Source organism: Carettochelys insculpta, chromosome 29 (assembly GCF_033958435.1).
Source record: "Carettochelys insculpta isolate YL-2023 chromosome 29, ASM3395843v1, whole genome shotgun sequence".
Classification (NCBI taxonomy): domain Eukaryota; kingdom Metazoa; phylum Chordata; order Testudines; family Carettochelyidae; genus Carettochelys; species Carettochelys insculpta.
In genome coordinates, this window is record NC_134165.1 from 16033706 (window position 1) to 16055614 (window position 21909).

General features: G+C 43.1%; 1 protein-coding gene across 11 annotated transcripts in view; it reads right to left on the reverse strand.

Annotated features, from left to right (window-relative positions):
* The window catches only part of SCN8A (sodium voltage-gated channel alpha subunit 8), a 66581-nt gene that overhangs the window by 20391 nt on the left and 24281 nt on the right, over positions 1-21909 (reverse strand). For 6 of the 11 annotated variants that reach the window (XM_074979952.1, XM_074979943.1, XM_074979945.1 and 3 more), the window contains exons 6-17: positions 20466-20687; positions 19107-19170; positions 17573-17714; positions 16602-16808; positions 15560-15847; positions 14394-14753; positions 11898-12033; positions 9391-9629; positions 8446-8619; positions 4326-4682; positions 1379-1849; positions 177-294 (exon numbers count right to left, since the gene is read on the reverse strand). In XM_074979952.1, the coding sequence (XP_074836053.1) occupies positions 177-294; positions 1379-1849; positions 4326-4682; positions 8446-8619; positions 9391-9629; positions 11898-12033; positions 14394-14753; positions 15560-15847; positions 16602-16808; positions 17573-17714; positions 19107-19170; positions 20466-20687 (2778 nt within the window). Of the gene's footprint in view, positions 1-176; positions 295-1378; positions 1850-4325; positions 4683-8445; positions 8620-9390; positions 9630-11897; positions 12034-12446; positions 12452-14360; positions 14754-15559; positions 15848-16591; positions 16809-17572; positions 17715-19106; positions 19171-20447; positions 20688-21909 lie in introns of all 11 variants that reach the window. The other 5 variants (XM_074979947.1, XM_074979950.1, XM_074979951.1 and 2 more) reach the window with 5 other exon arrangements.

Sequence of the window (21909 nt, forward strand, 5' to 3'; positions counted from 1 at the left end):
TCAAAGGCCTAAAATCTGCAACTCCTTCATGTGAATGCAATTTATTCATGTCTACCAAGTAGGGGGTCTTTAAGAACACTAGCTCTGACCCAGCCTCAGACCTAAACCCTGGGCTAAACCTGCAATAGATATGGGTCCCAATACCAACTCAGAGGCCACATCTAGGCTTAACTCACCTTCTGTGAAGCATGCATCTGGGTCCAGATACTCTTCTGGTGCCTCCACAGGGACTTCCTCCACCTCTGGCTTTATATCAATCGTGCTGCCCTCAGAAGAGCTGGTATCATCCAGTTTCTTAAACACAAAAAGAACCCGCAACCACCACCTCAGTCAGGTCAACCCAAAGATGAGCTTTCATGGACATTCTCTATAGGCTGTAGCTATGTGGCAGAGCAAACTAACAACCTGATGACCAAATCTGTTTCAAAGAAAATCTATTTCCTGGCTGTTGTCAGGGTGCTCTGTGACATGGATAGCGAATCAGACATTTTGATTAGGACATTTAGTCATCAGTTTTCAAAATAAAAATCTTAGGCGTCAGACAGCAGCTAAGGAATCGAATCTAAACTTCTGCACTTCTTGAGAGGTTAGGCATCAAATCACATTTCAGACTTTTCTTTACTCCATAGAATGCAATACCAGACTGACCCAACTACAATGCATTAACACACAAACAGGTCCTGCATGATCTCTTCCATACTAGGACCACAAACCACTTTACTGAATGTAATTGTTGAATTCTTAACCACCAACCCCTTGTGAACTGGTGATATTCTCCCGTTGTATCCTGCCTAAGATCACAGGGCAATCCAGGACACCGTCAAGAATATAATAAAGTTCTATGCATCACCAGAAAGCTATTCTTCCCCTGTAGCCACATCTTTCCTTCTTCACTTAATTCATTATAGGTGATGATTCTAACATTACTGACACTGCACTTGGTCTTAGAAACAAGGCCAAAAGAAAAACATCATTGATGGGATATTACAAACATTAAGAATGGCTGGGTATTTAATATAAGTGTTATACCTATTTTATAAGGCTAGAGAGTCCAACAGGTGGAAAAAGTGTCCATCAGTACCTTCTTGTTGCCTCATGCCTTATATGTGGGTTATAAATTCTCTGGCACAGGAGCTGACTCCTTTGTGTTTCTATGGTGATTAGCAGATTAGGGTCCTGGTCAATGACTGACGCTCTTATCGCAATACAAATTAGCAGCAGAAGCAAGGAACACAATTCAGACTCCACAGCTGGACTATACTGTGCCTACACCATGAGACCTGCCCTCCTCCCCTTGCAATGCTTTTCTCGCCATAGAAGTTAACTGTAGAAGTGAAATAGGCATGGGGTTAAAATGAATACTAATCATCCATCCTACCTCCTTGCTGCCATTGGGGTCTGTATCACTGCTGAAGTCTTCTGTGTTGAGGTTTTCAAAGTCAGATTCACCAACAGCGATGGGGACCCGGACGGTGAGATTGGGGTTATTGATGAAGGACATGTGGTCTTCATCGATTATGTATTTCTCCACACTGCTCCCAATTCCACTGGTGGTGCCATTGCCATTCTTCTGATAGTCAATGTCCCTGTTGATATCAGCCCCAGTGTGATTGGCGATACAGTTCACCTTCTTTTCATACAACTCATCCAAAGGCTTGACCTCATCTGCCTCTCTCTGCTTGAAATGTGCCTGCATAAACTCGTGTGCTTTCGCTTTGATCCAGGCGATCCCCTTTTTGATGCGAATGACTGCTATCTGCAGGTTGTTCATCTCCCCATCATCATCTGTTGCTGCTAAGTTATCTGCACTGAAAGAGCTCAGCAGCAAGGCCAGGAACAGGTTCAGCACCTGCAAGAGAAGAGACCACACTTGGCAGATTGATGACTTTGTGCCAACACACTACAGCAAAACTGCCTATGAGCATTTAGCCACCTGAGCCCCACTGACATTAATGGGAGATTCAGAACAATGTCCGCAAGTACCGTACTGGTAATCAACGTTGGCACCGATGGCAAATCCACAACTTAAACACCAAGGCCCCATCTTCCAATGAGCTCCAGGCAAGGAACTGTTACTGGATGAGGGAAGTAACCTGGTGAGAGATGATGGGGGAAAGGCTGAAGTACTCAATGCTTTTTTTTGCCTGTCTTCATGGACAGGTCAGATCCTTGACTACGGCACTAGGCAATGCAGTATGGGAAGGAGGTGGGCAGCCCTCGGTGGGGAAAGAATGGGTTATGAGCTGTTTAGAAAAGCTAGATGCACACAAATCCATGGGTCCAGATTTAATGCATCCAAGGGTACTGAGGGAATTGGTGTATATCATTGCAGAGCTTTTGGCTATTTTCTTTGAAAACTCGTAGAGATCGGAAGAGGTTCCGGACGACTGGAAAAAGGCAAATGTAGTGCCCATCTTTAAAAGAGGAAAGGACAACAATCCAGGAAACTGTAGACCAGTCAGCCTCACCTCAGTCCCTGGAAAAATCATGCACAGAATCCCCAAGGAATCCATTCTGGAGCACTTGGAAGAGGGGAAAGTGATCAAGAGTAGTCAACATGGATCCATCAAGGGCAAGTTGTGCCTGATCAATCTGATTAACTTCTATGATGAGGTAACTGGCTGTGTAGACATGCAGAAGTCAATGGATGTGACATGCCTTGACTTTAGCAAAACGTCTGATACAGTCTCCCGCTATATTCTTGCCCATAAGTTAAGGAAGTACAGATTGGATACATGGACTGTAAGACTGATAGAGAACTGTCTTGACAGACAGACCCAATGGGTAGTGGTCAATGGCTCAGTATTTGACATTATTACGGGCTGGGGATTGACTGGCTAAGTAGCAGTGCAGCAGAAAAGCACCTGGGGATTACAGTGGATGAGAGGCTAGATCTGAGTCAACAGTGTGCCCTTGTAGCTAAGAAGGCTAATAGCATATTGGGGTGCATTAGGAGAAGCATTTCCAGCAGATCTAGAGAAGTTATTATTCCCCTCTACTCAGCTCTGGTGAGGCCCCAACTGGCGTACTGCATCCAAATCTGGGCCTCCCAGTACAGAAAAGATGTGGATGCATTACAGAGGGTTCAGCAGAGGGCAACAAAAATGATTAGGGGTCTGGAGCACATGACCTATAAGGAGAGGCTGAGAGATTTTGGCTTATTTAGTTTGCAGAAGAGAAGACCGAGAGGTGATTTGAAAGGGGGCTCTAATGAGGATGGAGATGGACAGTTCTCAATGGTGACAGGTGACATAACAAGGAGCAATGGTCTGAAGTTACAGAGGGAGAGATGTAGGTGAGACAGGAGGGTGGTCAAGGATGGGAATGCGTTACGAAGAGAAGTGGTGGAATCTCCATCCCTAGAGATTTTTTAAGACCTGGCTTGACGCAGTCATGGCTAGGATGATTTAGTTGGGGTTGATCCTGCTTTAGGCAAGGGGCTGGACTAGATGACCTCCTGAGGGCCCTTCCAGCCCTAGAATTCTATGATTCTAAGAAAGCTCTTGGCAGTATGCCACCACCTTGTAATCAGTGAGGCTTAGTGCAAATGCAGGCATGCACACTGGTTGAATGACCATCTGGGGGATGCAAGCTCCAGGCCCACCCCTTCTGGTTGAAGCCCTGCCCTTTCCCCAAATACCCGCCTTCCCCATGGAGCCAAGTATGCCCAACCCCAGTCCAATTCTTCCTGGCCAACCAGAGGGCTTGGGCTGCCATGCCACAGTCACAGCCCTAGTTCTCCTCAGTGGCCAGGCAGCCCAACTGCAGTGCCACGGCCCCAGCCTCCCCCAGTGGCTGGGGACCCAGGCTGACAACACCATGGCCACAGCCTTGCCGGGGGTGGGAAATGCAGGCAATTTTGGGAAGGCAATGCCTTCCCTTACCTAACATTACCCGCCACCCAAGCACACAGGGTAGCTCCAGATGCAGCTCATTGCAGGACTGGGGTTCAAGGTATAAAAGTTCATGATGGTCCTCAAATTCCAAGAGATTTAGCTCTAGTGGTGGGTTGGTCCCATCTCAGACTCACAGGGAGCATGTTAAAACTCAGCACTTGATCACTCTGCTTTAGCCCAAGTCTCCGCCTTTATCTATTTCCAGCCCCTAGAGAAAAGCAAAAGGAGAGACTCTCTCTGTCAAAGCCCTTTATTTACACAAGTCTTTGCAGGGGGAGTCCACAAGGAGTCTGGGCATCCAGAATTAGAGACCTGAGTGATTTGTACCCATGTAATAGAACACAAGTACCCCGTAGCAGTCCTGGGGTCTACCCACTGCCTCTCCACCCACAAGCAGTCAATAAGACAAAAAGCAAATGGTTTACTGACCACTAAGTTCCCGATGACCATGACCATCATGAAGACAATCAAGCACATGGTCTGTCCTGCCACTTCCATACAGTCCCACATGGTCTCAATCCACTCCCCACACAGCACACGGAAGACGATGAGGAAGGAGTGGAAAAAATCGTGCATGTGCCAGCGGGGCAGCTCACAGTTCTGGTTGATCTTGCAGACACATTCCTTGTAGCTCTTGCCAAAAAGCTGCATGCCCACCACGGCAAAGATGAACACGATAATGGCCAGCACCAGGGTCAGGTTTCCCAAGGCACCCACTGAGTTGCCAATGATTTTTATCAGCATGTTCAGAGTGGGCCAGGACTTCGCCAGCTTGAAGACCCTCAGCTACATATACCAATCAAAAACAAAAACACAAATGGCACTTAATTCATCTTATTCTCAAACAAAGAGAGAGAAATCCACAGAGAAATCATCATGACGACAAGTCCTAGATTCTTAGCGGTGCAGAGCTCAGACCTCGGCCACTGATGTCAATAGGAGTGGAAGATACTCAGCACCCCGCTGAACTTGGCCTTGTGTGCTTTGCATTCAATTCCTCTCAGCCTCACAAGTTAATTTCATGTTTGAAAAGAAAAACATCAAGTTTCCATCTTGAATACTGGATGAAACATGCCACATGAAATCATGTGCCCCAAACGTTAACATCATTTGTACAAATGCCTTTTAGATTTACTTCCCACTGGACAAGGGCCTGATCTCCCAGAGTGCTCAGTACTCATAACTGAGGTGAAATTTCCAAAGAAGTCATCTTTCAATTAGGCCTTTGAATAATTGTCCAGACTTTCAAAAGCTGAACTGAAGTGTCATAGTGGAAGCTGCTGTGCACTGAATTCTTTGGAAAAATCTGGCCCTATTTGAGCAAGCAGAGCACAATGCTGGACCACAACCCTTTTGAATATTTATTCCAGGGTCCCAATTTTCAGTGGTTCTTGAGCACCTGGCCTAACACTAGATCAAGCTTCCGGAAGCTATTGGTGCTCAACACGCCTGAAAATTAGGCCCTAACATGCCAATTTCTTCATTTTGTTACAGCATAACAGACACTCGGTCAAGACTGCTGTTCGGTGGTTTGTCTGTAGTGCTCTGGACAACTGAACACTGCCTCTGACACAGTACATGGCCCAGGTTAGAGTGGACTTTTTATTTTGTTTAATGCCAAGTCAAGAACCTTAGACTCAAGTGGACCCTTCAGAAGCTACTGTTCCCCTCCCAACATACAGCTGAGCTACCTCATTTCTCACGCAATGCAAGAGCTCAGTAGATTCAGGACCCATCCATTCCCAGTCGTCTGTGTACAATGGTGGGTGGTGGAGATGGGCAGCGCAAGAGGATGATGCAGCAAAGGATAACTCACAAATATCAGCCACCACTCTACTGTCCACTAATGGAGAGCTCCCCCCTCTCTGACAGAAGAGCCGGGCATGGACAGCTTGCAAAATTGGGCCCTGAACCACCACTAAGTGAAGCCCCGTAAGAGCCGTCCCATGGATTTAACTGCAAGCAGCATGAGGCCTTAGCTCAGGAGAGCTGTATAAAACCCTCACAGCCAGATCTTGTCAGATGACAACTCACACGGACTTCAGTCAGACCTGAAGGTGCTCAGCACTGCAAACCTTTTTCAGTTCCTTACATTGCAAGCTCTTCTGCTTTCCCCCCGCCAGATGAATAGCACTGAGTGCATTTACAGTCTTCCAGCAACAAGGGTTCCAGAGGTCAGTTTCAGCTTGGAAACAAGCTTCGGTAAAATGAAGCCCATTGCCACATCCGAAACAAATATTGTAGGGGAAAGAAATACTCATCTCACACAAAAAGGGATCTTTCCATTAAATTAGCAGCATCCCATTTATACTGTAAATTATAGCCTGTCCCACTCCCTATTCCTGATTTGCTTAGGCCATGTCTTAGTCATGCTCAACATCTGGTGTATGATTGCACTCAGGTTGGTAAACCATAGGATGCAAACAACAACAAAGACTGGCAAACATAATGTTGACAACTTTTTAACATGTGCATTAATTTAATTGTTAATGAAACAACTGATTTCTGCTTCAATTTCCACAGAGACAATTCAGGCAAGATTATAAAATGTATAAAAAGTATTTCTAGGATGTTAGGAGGCACTAACGTAGCTAGAACCACTGAAAATTAGTAAAAATGAAAACTAAAATCCAGCGCCTATTACTTATATAAGCTAAAGCTTTTATACCATAAATGCCTCCCTCTGCAGAGCTTAGTCTGAAAATTGTTATTTTTTATTGTGTACCCATACTGTCTTTGTCTGGCATTCCAAAAGTACTTTTTACCCATTTTGACAGTGGTTCATTTAACAAATGAAAAGAGTTCTTAGCTTTCTGTTAAAGCAAACAGTGCAATGAATCAACACTAAGAATTTGGTTGATTTGACATTTTAAAGAAACTTTACATTTGGATTTTAGTCAGGAGAAAAAACAAATTTTAAATGTCTTGTTTTAGAGTGAAGCAGAATTTACCCATGAAAATTCACTAACCTGTTTTTAAACGGCGCTTACTTACTGTACTGGGCAGTTCTTTGCGATGTGAGGGCCCTACCTGTATTCCACGTATGGATAGCCCCACATGTGCACATGAGACTGGAAATTCATGCACAGTAGGTCCTAGTGCTCCTGGCCAAAGTGATAAGAGGCAGGGGGGGGGCAAATGCCTGTCCAGATCCAACAGGATCCAAAGCAGAGGGGGGAAAATAGGGACCAGCCAACACATACAACTTCCAGTTACAGAAAGTAAACTCCATTTCTTCTTCAAGTGCTGGTCCCTACGGGTTTTCCACATGTGGGTGATTGACAAGCAACACCCAGACTGGGAAGAGGGGTGCATGGGTGCCCGGAACCCACTGCAAAGCTGCTTTGAGCACCATAAATCCCACTGCTTCATCCATAGCAGAGGCCCACACTATTGCGTAAAGTCTGTTGAACATGTGGATGGAGCTCCAGGTGGCTGCTCTACATATGTCTTGTACTGGGCCCTTCTGCAGGGATGCGGTAAAGGAGTCCCATGCTCTTGTGGAGTCACCTACGGAACTGCCAGGAGAGATGCGTGTAAACATGTAGCATTCAATACACCCTGAAAACACTCAGATTTTTTGAGAGGACAGCACTTGACCTTGCAGTCTTTCTGCTAAGGCAATAAAAAGTCTTGGTGACTTCCTAACAGGTTTCATTCTTTGCAAGTAGAAGACTAGGGCAAGTCAGACTTCAAGGCAATGAAGTCTCATCTCTTTAGAAGATGCAGGGGAGTTTGGGAAAAAGGTAAGTAAGTGAATACTTTGGTTGAAATGGAATTAAAAAACAAAACGCCTTGGGCAGCAATTTAGGATGTGGGCAAAGAGAGAGCTCTTCCTTGTGAAAATCTGCCACGATGGCTCACCCTCCTGCATGAAGCCACTAAAATGCAATTTTCAGGAACAGGTGGCACATGGAACATTTCACCAAAGGGTCAAAAGGCGGTCTGGTAAGTGTCAACAGGATGAGCAAGAGGTCCTTTCGAGAGGCAGTTTTTCTAGGCATAGTGCTCAACCACAGGGATTGAGTCCCCAACCAGGGAAAACAAGCTGTGCTAACTAACTATGCTAACAAGTATAAAAACTACTTACAAATCTAGTTGCTGACTCCATAGAAAGCTGGGGAAACCTAAGGTCTCAGGATTCCAGCTCAGGGCCAGCAGTGGTAAGGAAGAACTCGAGATGCACTGGCCGAAAAACTCCATTTTTTACTCTTGGCCAGGAGCAAGAGGAGCGCTATTGTGCAGGTGCACATCAATGAATACTGCTGGTTAGAACTTCTTGACTTGGGTGCAAGATGAAAATGCACATCCATGTGTGGAATACACAAAGGGAGCAGCACTCAAAAAAAAACAACCCAAAATAAAACCCGAAAAAACCCACAATCAAACATTTAAGAGAAAACCACCCACAACCATAGGATTCCCCACCCCCTACCCTCATCCAAAACAGATCCAAGGACTATTCTTAATCCAAATAACTTATGTAAAAGGTTGTCTAGTAGCTGCAAGACAGGAAACTTCAAAAAGAAATGGGAGAAATATGGAATACCAATCGGAAAGATCGCAGCACTGAAAGCCCTTCCACGTCTGCTAGACCCAGTTCCATTAAACTGAGGGAGACAATAAATCCGTCAAAAATGTTCCAACCTTCTTGGAAATAATAGTAGGGATCCATGGCTATGAGCTTCAGGAACATTTCTGCTGTGAAAATTCCAGTGAAAACCTGGGGTGGAGACAAAAAGAGCACACACGCACACATACAAACTTTCTCCTTTGTTTGGTTTCAGATGATCAATGTACATCTGAAAATAAGAAGGGAGACCTGCAATGCTGCTTGTATGAATTCAAAGGCACAACCTGTGCAATGTCATGTTCCCATCACTCAGGTAGCCGCTCTGGTGCAACCCGCGCTGACCCACTTCCCTTCACGGGTCTCACACCTAGCACAAGGCAGAGATCCCTGGACAGCGGCACTTGCAGTAATATGGAGTCCAGCCCTCCTGCATTCCTTCTTTAGTTCAGCTAGTGCTGTAGTGTCCAACACGTTAGCCGCATGTGGCCATTTGGCTGGTTGAGTGTGGCTAGTTGGCTTGAATAATAAATATACTTTCAGAAAAATGTGGCTAGTTTGCTAAAGCTGTAACCACTGCAGCGGTTACTGCTTCAGAACTGGTTGGGCACCATGGAGTGAGTGGTTTGTATGCCCTATTCTGCATCCACCAACGCCAGTGTGAAAGACTTCCATTAACCTGAGTGACACTTGGTCAGCCCCCATCTGTACTATTTCCAGGCAGTGCCCTGATGCCTAGGGATTTGCAAAGATTGGTGTTCATGAAAGTAGCGGGACACTACTGACAGCTGGTTCATTTACTCTTACTATTATTTGTTATTTTTTTATTATTGTAAAACCAAATCTGCTGGACACCATTAACACGAAGCCTCAGAATTCAATCAGCTCTGTACCCCATACCATGTTTTCCCAAAGCGTGCTTACCAGATTTCCTACGGTCAGAACATCTTGAAACTCAGGGGTCATGGGATGGTGTTCCATTGCCATGAACAAAGTGTTCAGAACAATGCAGATGGTAATGGCCAGGTCGACAAAGGGATCCATGACAATCATGTTCACTATTTCCTTCAGCTTGATCCAATATGGATGGCACTCCCAGATCAGGAAGGTGTTGGCAAATTTGTACCAACAGGGAGGACACTTCCTTTGGGACTCTTCTAACTCTGCAGTTACAAAACAAAATAGCAGTCAGGTCATGTCCTCCTAGATCTGTCTTAATCTGTTGACATAGTGCCACAGCAACTCACTGCTCCCCTTGGCTGGGTTGAATCCATCTTGTGTCTCTGTTTATATTTTGTGTTGAGCTCTTTGGTGCAGATGTTTGTATCGTGCCCAATACTATGGAGCTGTGGCCTTTAGCTGATTTCATAACACAAAATTACAATAATAATGGATCTCATCACTGTTTTACCCAAGAGCCCAACCTCTGGATTTAGGCTGGGAGTGAACAACCCTTGCAATTGACAGAACTCCATCTGCTGCACTTCACACAGTAAGCACACAGACCTTGTGTGTACTCAAATTTGCACTAGTTTTACTAAAGATGTCATTTTAAATCATGCAATACAATGGTGTGAACACATTCAGTTCAGTTTAAAACCTAGCTTATATCAATGTAGCTTACTGCAACAAAGAATCAGTTTGGGATAAATTGGTACAAGCCTGAAGAAATCAAATCAAGAGCCTTTACTTCATGTTTTGAGCCAGTTTTTAAGCCAATTTAAATTTTAAACACAAGGCCTAAAGTAAGGTGGTTCATGACACATTGCTGCAAAAGTATTTAATCAGCCATCAGCTGATTAAAATAAAATTTTGTCCATTTAGAGAAAGCCAGTATGGGTTAAGTGGGTTTAGTTATTTAAGATTTTTTAAGTTTCTCCTGGAAACATAGGTTGCTTTTTTCTTGTTCTTTGGCCTCCAGTTATTTTATCCAAGCTGGTGGTTGTATTTTTGATTGGGAAGGGAAGGATGCTTTGGTGGATTTCCCCCACTCCAATTTGTCTTTTGGCTCCCAAGAATGCGTGCGCCTTCGTTTTCTGAAAGTTTAAAAAACGAATACAAGAACCACAGCACTGGATTTGTAGGAGCTGGCGCAGGAGGGAAACTACACAAAACTTTGCTTTACTTTCAAAGGGTATATTTTTCCATATATACTATTACAGGATCCTGTAGGAATCAGAGAATTCCCCCCACCAATGCCTGTCATTCTCAAACTCTTACAGACTCCCGCATAACATATTTCAAAATCGCAGTCATTTGCTCATCTCTATTTACTGTTTATTTCAGCATACGTGTCACAAAAAGACTGCTTTCTCCTCACAGCTGACAAAGCCAAGATCTCAATGTTGTTCAGATCTCTCCTTGGGCCTCAGGCAAAGGAGACTTTCCATTCCTTCTATGTGCAGACACCTACACATTTGGACTGAGCGACAACTACAGTTTTCCTTCTGCACATTGCTAGTGGAACCCAGAACATTCACCAGTTGTCTTCCCTTTCCTGCTCCCTCTGCCAACCTGAAAGGATGATTGCTTGAAGAGATGCAGATTTAGGTGCAAATAAAATGCATAAGTATGAGTTTCTCAACTGCTTAATTTGTAATCAATGAGATACCAAGGGTATGACCTTTCAAGCCTAGAAGTGCCAAGGCTCAGCTCTGGCATGCCATGGCACAAACTAAGCACTGTATTTCTCCAAGGGAATAATCACCTTTAAGTTATGCATCAATTCTTTGGTGGGTTCACAACAGATCAGCAGAGAAATTCATTTGCCTCCCTCTGCTCCAACCACCAACCTCTGGCTGTTGTGGTTTCATCTCTGCTAAACCCAGCACAAAACCCACTTCTCCATGACTGCCTACAGTTTTATTGGCCAGGTTCCCTCCTTTAATGTCTTTCCACCAATCTCTTTATTGCGACAGACATGGTGGTGTGGTAATAGCTGTGCGCCGCATTGCTCTAAAGAGCAATGAATACAGATGGGCAGAATGCTCAGCACTTTCTTGCTCGCAGTTTCGACTTTTCTTACAGAACCAGGGTGACCTGTAATCCTGATGGCAGAAGCCAGGCAGCACTCCAAGTCCACACATCTCCCATCCGAAATACTGACGGTTCAGCTGAGGGGAGGGGTTTGAAACTTACCATGTAAATCCAAACAAGGGGGGAAAAGAACCACAACCCTTCAGATGTTATATTAACACAACAGTAACACACATTGCTGCATGAGTCAAACTAGAGGCAGAATTGCTGAATGAATCAAATTGGTTTGCAGGGATCAAACCCACCACCTTCAACTCCATAATACATCAGCCAAAAGGGAACCCCCTTCTAACTTCCGGCCATAGAGGCTGTTTAGCTTTTCCAAGACAGCCACAAGGGAGCAGTAAACACACAAACACATATGTACATACTAAATTATATGGCATTGTGCATACCTTCTACAAGTGTATTAGTTATAACAGTCATTATACTGTTCGTTCGATCCTTTCTTCCATAGGATGCATTCAATTGATCCATTGAAACCAAGAGAGACCCAGTAAGTTTCTTTTTAATTTCCACCTCGGTAGTACCCTGCAAAATTCACGTTTAATTAGAACAGACTCTTGATCTCTCTGAAACTATGCATACAGCACATGAATTCAAAGGAGAAAACAATACAGGGTTTTTTATTTTTTTCATATTGGTATCATTCCTTATTCAAGAGCCTTATGCTTTCATCTTGTGTAATACTCTGGATAGAGCTTCCTCTGGCTGCAGCAATAGTTTGCGGCGCTTTAAAATGTGGTTACTGGAAGCTTACCATTTCCTGCGCATTCTTAATGTAGACGACTTGCATATTTAAAACCAACCAAAAGAAGAGTTTTAAAAATTTGGCAATTTATGCACTACAAGAAGTCTAATATAAATCAACAGGAGGAGGGATAGGCTTGTAGCTAATGTACAGACTACAACAAAAATCTTGGTTCAGTTCCCAATTCTGCCACAGAGTCTGGTAATGAGTTGAAAATAATCTCTCCCTTCTACCGCTTCTGTCTGCCCCCTCTATTGGGCTGTAAACTCTTTGAGGCACAGACTGTTTTATTATATGTATCTTTCATGCATGCAACGTGCTAATTACGATTTCTAATATTTCCATGCTGTGTTAGAGAACAAAATATTCAAACCATACATTAACATGCTAAATAGGGAAGAAGGTAGTAACTAAAGATTAACGTAATTAAGGAAGGGTCAATAAAGTCTCAAGGATGAATCAAGGACTAAAGGGTGGATATTTAGGTTGCAAAAATTAAAACAATTTAAAAACTGCTTAGAATTTACAGAAAGTAGCTGGATTTTCCCCAACAAGCTATTGTTTTAGACAGCTCACAAATGATCTTGCACACTTTCTTCTTATCCAGGGCCAAATAATCCCTTCTAACTGGCACATGATAGTACAGCCTCTCTCCTGATTTCTAGGCTCAATTCTTCTGTTGGCACATTTTAAATGAATTTTAGACTGGAGTTCATTCAACCCTTTTGTTCTAAAAGGTCACTGTCAAGAGAAAAATCAGGTATTAAAAATATTACACAGCAAAATCATTTCTTCTATTGCATTAAAAATTTCCCTGGTGGAAAAAGTCCTGTAGAATTTGAGGGAGTTTAAACAAATATGGTTCCACAGATATTATTGTGAACAACATACACAATTTAAAAGATCTTGATTTGGCAAACTGAGCCAAACTAACGTGCAGCAGTGCATGTAACTGCAGAAATACACACTCAAAAATCAGTACAGGTTTGGGACGTGATAATGATATTATGTGCTAAGGTTCCATTGGCTGATTTTAAAATTCTATCATGAAGTTGTCCCTGGTAAATACTATAGGATTTCACAGAAAAGTATGAAATTACTACAATGGAAGGATTTTAAAAATTAAGTGATGTTTAGTTTCCACCTATCTAAACTGATTGTTTCATTTTCTGCACTTCATTCAACTTCGGCAGTGAAACGTGACTGGTCTGAGTCTCCCTTTCTTTATAGTTAATTTCACCTCCTGTTTCTCATGCACTAATGCCATGCTGGGAAAGTTTTCATCTAAAATGAAACTGTTTTCATTGAAAGTATTTTCTTAATTTCATTAAAACATGACGTTTTAAAAGGTTTTATAATATACATTATAAAAAAAGGACTAATACCTGTGTTCTGATCCTAAAACTCTTGACAGTGTTCCCTTTTAAGTCTCTTATTTCTCTTGAATTCCCGTTCTCATATGTCAGGTCTTCCCCAGTGTTGCCACTTCTGTCACCTGAATGAGTCTTTGTTTGAAACTGGTCTCTCACACTCTCCGATTCCTTCACTTCTATGACCCCAATTCTGCAAACTGATCCCCCATGCAGGAAGGTGACTCCCGACAGTTGCTTCACTTACATCCCAAAGGAATTCTGTGAATTTCAGTGGGTAGGAGTTTGTTCCAACCAGGCCTGACTGGAGGATCGTGGCCTTGAAAATTAAATTATCTGCCCTCATTAAATTTGTTTTTAACATTATACCTCCATAAAAGATTTTTCTTTTAAATTTGGTGGAATTTAAAAAATTTCTCCTCTTTTATATTTCCCTGTAAATTCTCAAGTAACATTCTTTAGCTGTGGGGAAACTTTCCAGCAAACCTTGGTCAATTCCCCTCCCCTACCCCCAGGAAGCCAGGAGGAGGATATGGGTCAGTAAGTTACTTCAAGAAGGAGGGAAGGGGATAGCTGAAGCATGGCAGTCTTTGAATCTAATACAGACTATAGAGTCTGTGGTTAGACAAACCAATTTCCATTCCATCAGGGTGTCCATGTGGCTTGGAGGGCCGCATACAGGAAAGCAGAAAGGGCAGACCGCCATGCCTAGACTATCTACTCATTGACTTCCTTACACTGTCATCGGTAGCTGCCTTATCTATTTTCACCTCTGGCAGAAGGCGTCCCACGGGCCTATTGGATGCTGGACCACCAATGAGGGACACCACGCCATTACAGTCCACTGTGCTGTTCCTTTTCACATTCCGGCGGATGCTGGGGAAGATCCGTGAGGACCGGCTGCCCTGGCTGTAGCCACTATAGCCACTATAGCTGCTCCTCCGGTCCCGGCCACGGATGGGGATGAAAAGAGAGTCTCGCCTGCCTTCACTCTCTTCCACTGTGCTGTGCTCATCGTCAGCAAACTCATTCTCTGAGCCTGGATCACGGAAGCGTCCTTTAAAGCTGAAGATGCTGCTTTTGCTGTTGTGTCGGGAGAGGAATGGGGAGCCTGGGATGCTGAGAAGGGACTAGGAAGGAGAAGAGAAAGAACAGTGATGGTGTGAATGGTACAGAGAAAAGACCACTCTCATTCCTAAATCTGGGACCATCCAGCCACACTAGACACGTTGATGTAATAGTCTGCTTGTGCAAATGGGCTTACTACTGTTCCTAAAGGGTAATTACCTGTATTCCATAAACCACGTCTAGTCTGTTCAGTGCTCAGCATGACCCAGGCCAACAGGTGCTGGTGTAATACTGATGCAAACAATGACAGCGAGATCCTTAGGAGCCAGCTCAGCAGAGAGGCCAAAGAATGAACAAGCTGTGCAGAATGCACTCCCCCACAGGGGGCTGCTGAAACCCAGACAGAACCACATACACATGGTTCTGTAGTAGCAGGCATCCCCAGTTGATACCTTTGTGCTGGGCTCCAGGGAAGACGTCACTCCCCTTGGCCCTCAATCCAGCACATCTACTATATAAAGAACATGTTATGAAAAAAATGACAGAACACACGCATGTTGTGTAAATTTTTCAAAGGCATCTAAGTGACCTGGGAGCCTTAATTCCATTTTCAAAACCAAACTGGTGCATATGCGCACAAGTCCGATTGACAGTCACCTGTCTAATGCCTTGACCTCAGAATTACTCCTGATCTCCACTATGCTCACAGGAACACTCATACTCTTTGCACTTGCTGTGTAAGCAAGTACTACAGGATTGGGCCCTATGTTTCTTCTTGATCCAGCACAATTTAAAAGGAATTGCAAAGGGTACTGCATGAGGCCCTGACACAGGAAATGTGACTCTTAACAAAGAGAAGGATAATTACCTGGTTCATGATGGAAAACTTCCTTCCCAGCCTGTTGTCTGGCAGCCGAAAAGCCTTTCTCCTCATTCCATCCTCTGATTCAGACTTGAACACCTTCTCATTGTCACCCTTCTCCTCTCCTTCCAACAGCTCTTTCTGCTTCCGTTTCTTTCTCCTATTCCGCCGCTCCTTGTCACTCTTAGAACTGAGCTTGGAAATCTCAGAAGAGCTCTGAGACACCCTCCCCCTGCCACCATCCTCCACAGCATCTTCTGAGACAGTCCCTGCCGAAGTGACCATTGCAGCAGCCTGAGGGGAAAGGGAGTAGGTCAGATAAAAAAAACATCATCTCTCACAGGCAGAGCAAGTGGAGTAGAATGGTTACAGCATTGGAACTGAGCCAGGAATCCTCTTCTCTCTTCCCTGTTTTGGGAAGCTGTGTGGTCTAATGCTTAGTGCAGGGGCTCAGGACACCAGACTCCTAATTTCTGCTCCCGCCTCAAAATGGGGATTTTGTGCAAATGCTTGGAGCACAGGACTGGGGTCCAGAAATTGATGCACCCTCCCCTGGGTTCAAATAACTCCAGCTCTTTGTCCTTCCATTTAGTCCTCTCTCAAATGAGGAGAAATACTTATCTGCCTTGCATGGTTCAGCTAGAACCGAGAAGTGCTCAAACATTTTCTTGTGAAAGATCCTTTATTAGTGTGCAAAGCAAATACAACAGATCTCATGCTTTCTAAGAAGTTCATGGTTACCCCTGTGCTATACACCTGGATTGTCAGAGAGACGGCAGAGATAGAACCCAGGTTTTCTTGCTGTAAAAATGCAGGCCCCTGCCCCTTTAGCTAAATGAGAAACTCCATAAAAACATTAGCTGTATGTTGACCACAGTAACACAAGGTTAGAGATTCTAATTCCATCCACGAAAGGGCAGTGAGGCCCAGACCACCACCCAGCCCAGGACTTTTAAGAATTACATAACATGACTTTGCTCAGTAATGAATGGTCCAGAGAATAATTATAGCAACCCCCCAAAAAATATAAAGCAAAACTATAACCAGCCTGTGCTTCTTCCTGCTGCCTTTTCAGCTGTTCCAACATGGCTTTGAATTCTGCTTCCTTTTGCTCTGCTTCCTCCAGTGTGGCCTGGTTCTGCTCTTCATAAGCCATGGCTACCACAGCCAAGATCAGGTTGACAAGATAGAATGACCCCACAAAGATAACCAGGACAAAGAATATCATGTATGTTTTCCCTGCTGCTCGCAATGTCTGAAAAAGAAAGTAATTTCCCTATCACTTGGATACAGAAGAAACTGGCTGCTCGGGTCTGTACTGCAGACAGACAATCACATTTCTCCTAAAGCCGATGGTTCTAAAGAAAAATACATCAGTGCCATATGTACAAATTATCTAATTTCTTAGCAGAAACCACTGCAAAAAATTACAACACACAATACACCTGACAACCTCTGGCTCAAGCAGTGAAATGATTCTTCTTCCTCCTTTAAGAACAAGCATGATGCTATGTCAGGCAGGAATAAAGGCTGGAAATCTGACCAAAGGATAGAAGCTAAGAGATTCAGAATTACACTATGGAACTCAGTGCTGAGCACAGAGATTCTTTCGAAAAAATTATAGCTCAGCAAGATGCCAACTTGCTACAGAAGTCTGAACTGGTCTTAGACAACATGGATATACTTTGCCCTTCAAAGCACCTGGATGCCCTGTGTTATGCTGCAAGATTGTGTCAGCAAAGCTGAGGTGTGCAGCATACAGTGTAACAATTTTGCAGCATTTACCACTGAATCTTAGTTACAAGATTTAACAAAAGAGAATAGCCTTCAGGCTGAAAAGAGTCCAGAATGCAAGAGACATTCCTCCCCTCCTTCAAGTAACTTCTCCAAAGTCACACATGCATACATTTGCAGGTGCTTCCTCAGACCCCTAAAAAATTCCACATCCTCTCACAAATGTGTATGAAATTACAGACAACAAAACACTGGAAGCAAAAGAGAAGCATTTCATTTACTTACTAATTGATACAAATTTTCCCAGAAATCCTGAGTCATAAGGCGAAATAATGCTAGGAAAGCCCAGCTGAAAGTGTCAAAGCTTGTGTAGCCATAGTTTGGATTCCTTCCTGCTTTCATGCATGTGTAACCCTCTGGACATTGGCTGCAGAAAAGATGAAAGTGGTTTCAGGGTAGCAATGCCATAGCAGCCATAAGGACAAATTAACAAGGCGCATGTTGCCAAAATTGGCGAGGACTTTCACAACTGCAAAATGCAATATTTTGTGTGCGTTTTACTTTCACATGCACAAAGTAGTTGGCAAAAAGAGAGCAACTGACAAACTGGAGACAAAAGCCTTTATCCAGAGAACAAACAGTCATACTGCCTGACCAAACAGGAGTTAATTCCAGGGGTAAGAGCCTGTTACAAGGTTCATTTCCACTGGTAACCTAAACCAAAGTCCCCTCTTGAGCCAATGAGAGTTTTTCTCTGTTTGTCAGCAGGCTTTGGATCAGCCCTCAATCCTTGACTCTGATGCAGGCCAGCTCGTACAAACTGTGGTCATGGTAGGTGATATGACATGGCCCTAACCATTGGCATCTGGAATGAGAACCACCAACTTACTTCATATTTATCAATGAATGGCCATCAAAAGGGAAGAACAGTTACCGATGCCCAATGCTGGATTGGAACCAGAAATCTAAAAGTGGAAAAAGCTCTAGATCTCATTCTCAGCCAATCAGAGCCTTTCAGGACTCTGGATTAACTGACTGATTAAACAGGTCTGGTGCTGAAATTCAGGGACCCAATAAATTCATTTTCTTGTTCTCTTCTATACCAATCAAGTTTTCTATTGTGTCCAAATAAACCAGTAACTGTAAATTTTTGACTAAACAGAATTCATTTACAATTGTTATTGGAAATACCACTATCTGTACTTACAGAATGCATTACACAGATTTAATTAGTTACTTTTCAGCTAATTAAACAAGAATACAAAAGATCAGAGACGGGATTTTCAAACAGCTGCGTAGCAGGGCACTTAGGAGTGGATTTCAAGTGTCCAAGGGTTATATCTTTAGCAGCAGTTCAGCACCCAAAACCTTAAATGATTTAGGAAGACAAGTCTCATTGAGAAGCAATGAGAACAGTTGCTTCTAATTTCCAAAATCTCTCTTGAAAATCCCGTCTTAGTATGACTGAGACCCATATGCTAGTGAACTGGGAAAGTTGAGCCTGAAACACTCGATACATATCAACTGCTTAATTTTAAGGGGCTGCAAAATAAACCACACAAATAATTTGTCTTTTTAAAATAGAAATTATATTTTTGCTTGTGTGGCACTTTAGTCCTGCAGGTCAACAAGAATAACCAGTGTTAGGCATGACACATGAAGAGTAGAGAGACAGTTACTAAGGTGGGGAGGAGCATTTCAATGAAAGAAAGGAGAACAGGTTCCATGGAACCACCTCAAAGCCTTTGCACCACTGAGCTCTAGGAAAGCCACTGAAGATGACAGAAATTCTTTACTTTTAATAAAATCCAACACTCACCCTGCATCTGAGCTGTTACCACAGAGCAAAGGATCAATGGCCCCAGGGACTGTGTAAAAGTTTGCTGAAAAAAAGTTAAAAAAAAAAAAAGTGTGCACACTACATACTGAATGGACTTAACAGAGCAATCATTCAGGTTCTTTCCTTAAACTTAATGCAACTGCTTGAGTGCAAATATAAATGAATTGCTGACACACTGAACTCAAAGAGTGAGGAAGCAAGGGAAGTTGCACAGTTTGATCCCGATTCTCTACTACCATGCATTTTGGGTTGCCAAAAGTTAGATCAATGCCCTTCCCTGCAGAGCTGAAGGTGTTTACAAATATTTCCTAGGGGCTGCTCTTTCACCATTATACCTTGTTTTTATTGTGGACAAATTTCTGGTCTTGTTAAAGTTTGGGGAACAACCTGTTCTTTGTGCTGGGATCTGTATCTATTTGTCATTTGGACACAAACACAAATATTCAGGATTCATTAACCCAATTTTATAAAAGTCAAATATTCAGGATGAAGAACCGATACCAGGTAATGCAGGCAGCCAGTTGCACACCAAGAACAGAGTATAATCATATGCCCCCAGGTGAAATTAATTTGCATGAACTGTTAGAACTGCAAATCACAAATAAGTAGGAAAGGAAAGGTAAGGAAAACAGGCCTCGCTTTCCAACTAAGCTAGTAATTACAAATAATTCAGCATGCTCCATTTATAAGGTCTCTTTGTACGCATCTTTTCCAAATGCTTCGGCTCTTCCTAAATCACGGCTGATCAATACACAAAGATAAATCTCTAAGAGACAGGAAGCAAGGGTGCAAGAATGGCAGGTGAAAGAGATGCTGGACATAGATACAATGGGAAAGTGGGGATCAGCTGAGGCTTAATTTAAAAAAATGTACAGCTCAGTGGAGGCTAGAGAGCAGCTTACTGTACTCCATGCCCTGATGAGGAGCACTTCCTTGCTATAGAACCAGGATCTAAGAACTGAATATGTCAGCCACTGTCTCAACCTCTATAGCGGTCTCTGAACCAGAGCTATATGCTACCTTGATAAGACACAACCAAGGAGAAGGAATCACTGAGGCAAGAAAGTAGCTTTTATAAATGCCACGTTTAAAACGAAGTAGAATGGTGTGTAAAAATTTTTTTTGTAGGGTTGGGAGGCACAAAATTCACTCTGGGCTGGACAAACAAGAAACATCCTCTAAAGAGATCCAACTTCCAGAAAATACTGAGAAACCAGGACCTTTCTGGTGGCTGAAACTGTGCACTCAAATCTAAAGTCATTTAGAAAATCTTGCAGACAACATTTAGTCATGTAAGAAAGAAACAAGCTTTAGGGGAACATTGATAAAAATACCTACAGACATTGTTGGTGTATTCTTCCCAGTCAAACCCCCTGGTGCCATTCTCTAGGAAGGTCTCATTGAGGTCAATTGGCCATATTACACACTTGTTTCTCAAATTGCCCATAAACAGCTGCAGGCCAATTAAAGCAAAGACACTGAGGCAAAACACTGTCAAAATCATTACATCTGACAGCTTCTTCACAGATTGAATTAGGGCACCCACAATCGTCTTCAAGCCTGCAGAGAGAAAACAGGACTAGAAATCACTTCCATATAATCATCACACAGACAATATATTGCACATTCCATCTGTAACAGAGAGTGGCTAAAGATCATTGCTTAAAGACAGCCAGGTCCTTTGAAAATAGAACCTGCACAAGAGCAGTGCATCTGTTCAGATTTCCCCCCATAGTATGGTGATTACAGAAAACAATACTGGGGCGAAGGAGGAGCTGAGCCAAACTAATCTCTGGTGTAATGGTGTAACTCCACTGATTTTAGTGTAGGACCAGGAATAAATCTGGCCCACTGTCTTAAGACAAATTAAAATAGTGAAAGGTCACCATTCAAAAATCTCTGTTCTCCAGCACCAGCACAAATTTAGGAGCCTCTGGGATGAATATTAAGGCTTGTCTATACACAAACATTACACAAAGTTAAAATAGGTGTGAAACCAAATTTAGTTAAGCTGATGCAAACCCCTATGTGGACAGTTACCTAGGTTTAACCATGGCTCATATGGTGAATAGCTACACAAATATAAGCCAGGCTTTAAAAAGATACCAGACTGTCCACATGCACAATGGAATTGTTTAAACTAGTTTAAAACACACACCTCCATTTAGTTAAACCTGCGCCACTTCCCATTTTAGAATGGCCTTTACTCTTTCAATCTGGACCAAGAAGCTGCCACTGAAAAATGATAAGACTTTCTTCCGCATAAACTGCCTCTTTGGGACTCTATAAACTTGGGGCCAAAGCTGCACAGGCAGTTTATGCACGTGGTCAAATACTAAAGACAGTACACGTTTCAGGCAAGGAATAAAAGTTCTAAGAAGGGATCTTCCAAGTTCAGTCTGAGGCGCATAGGCACCTTCCTTCAACTCAATGGACAATTTGCACGAGCACAGAAAGCAGGATAACACTTTCCATTCTGACCTATATGAAATGTGCAGAACACATAAGTGAATAGGAATTTGGCATGCAGAACAAAACCAGGGCTAAATATCCTTAAAAACAAACATCTACAATGTCCAGAAAGACTGTCCTGCATTTATAGCATGAATGAGGTAAAAGACAGCCAAATGTTTTGCTATGCATGTGCTTCAGATGGAATTTTTAAGGGTGATCATAAGTGACTCTAAAAATAATCCTGTGATGCCTCCCCCCTCCCAACTTAATCTTGCTCCATTTACAAAAGCCAAAAGGGATTTTCCCCCCCAAAACTGCCAAGCTCCAC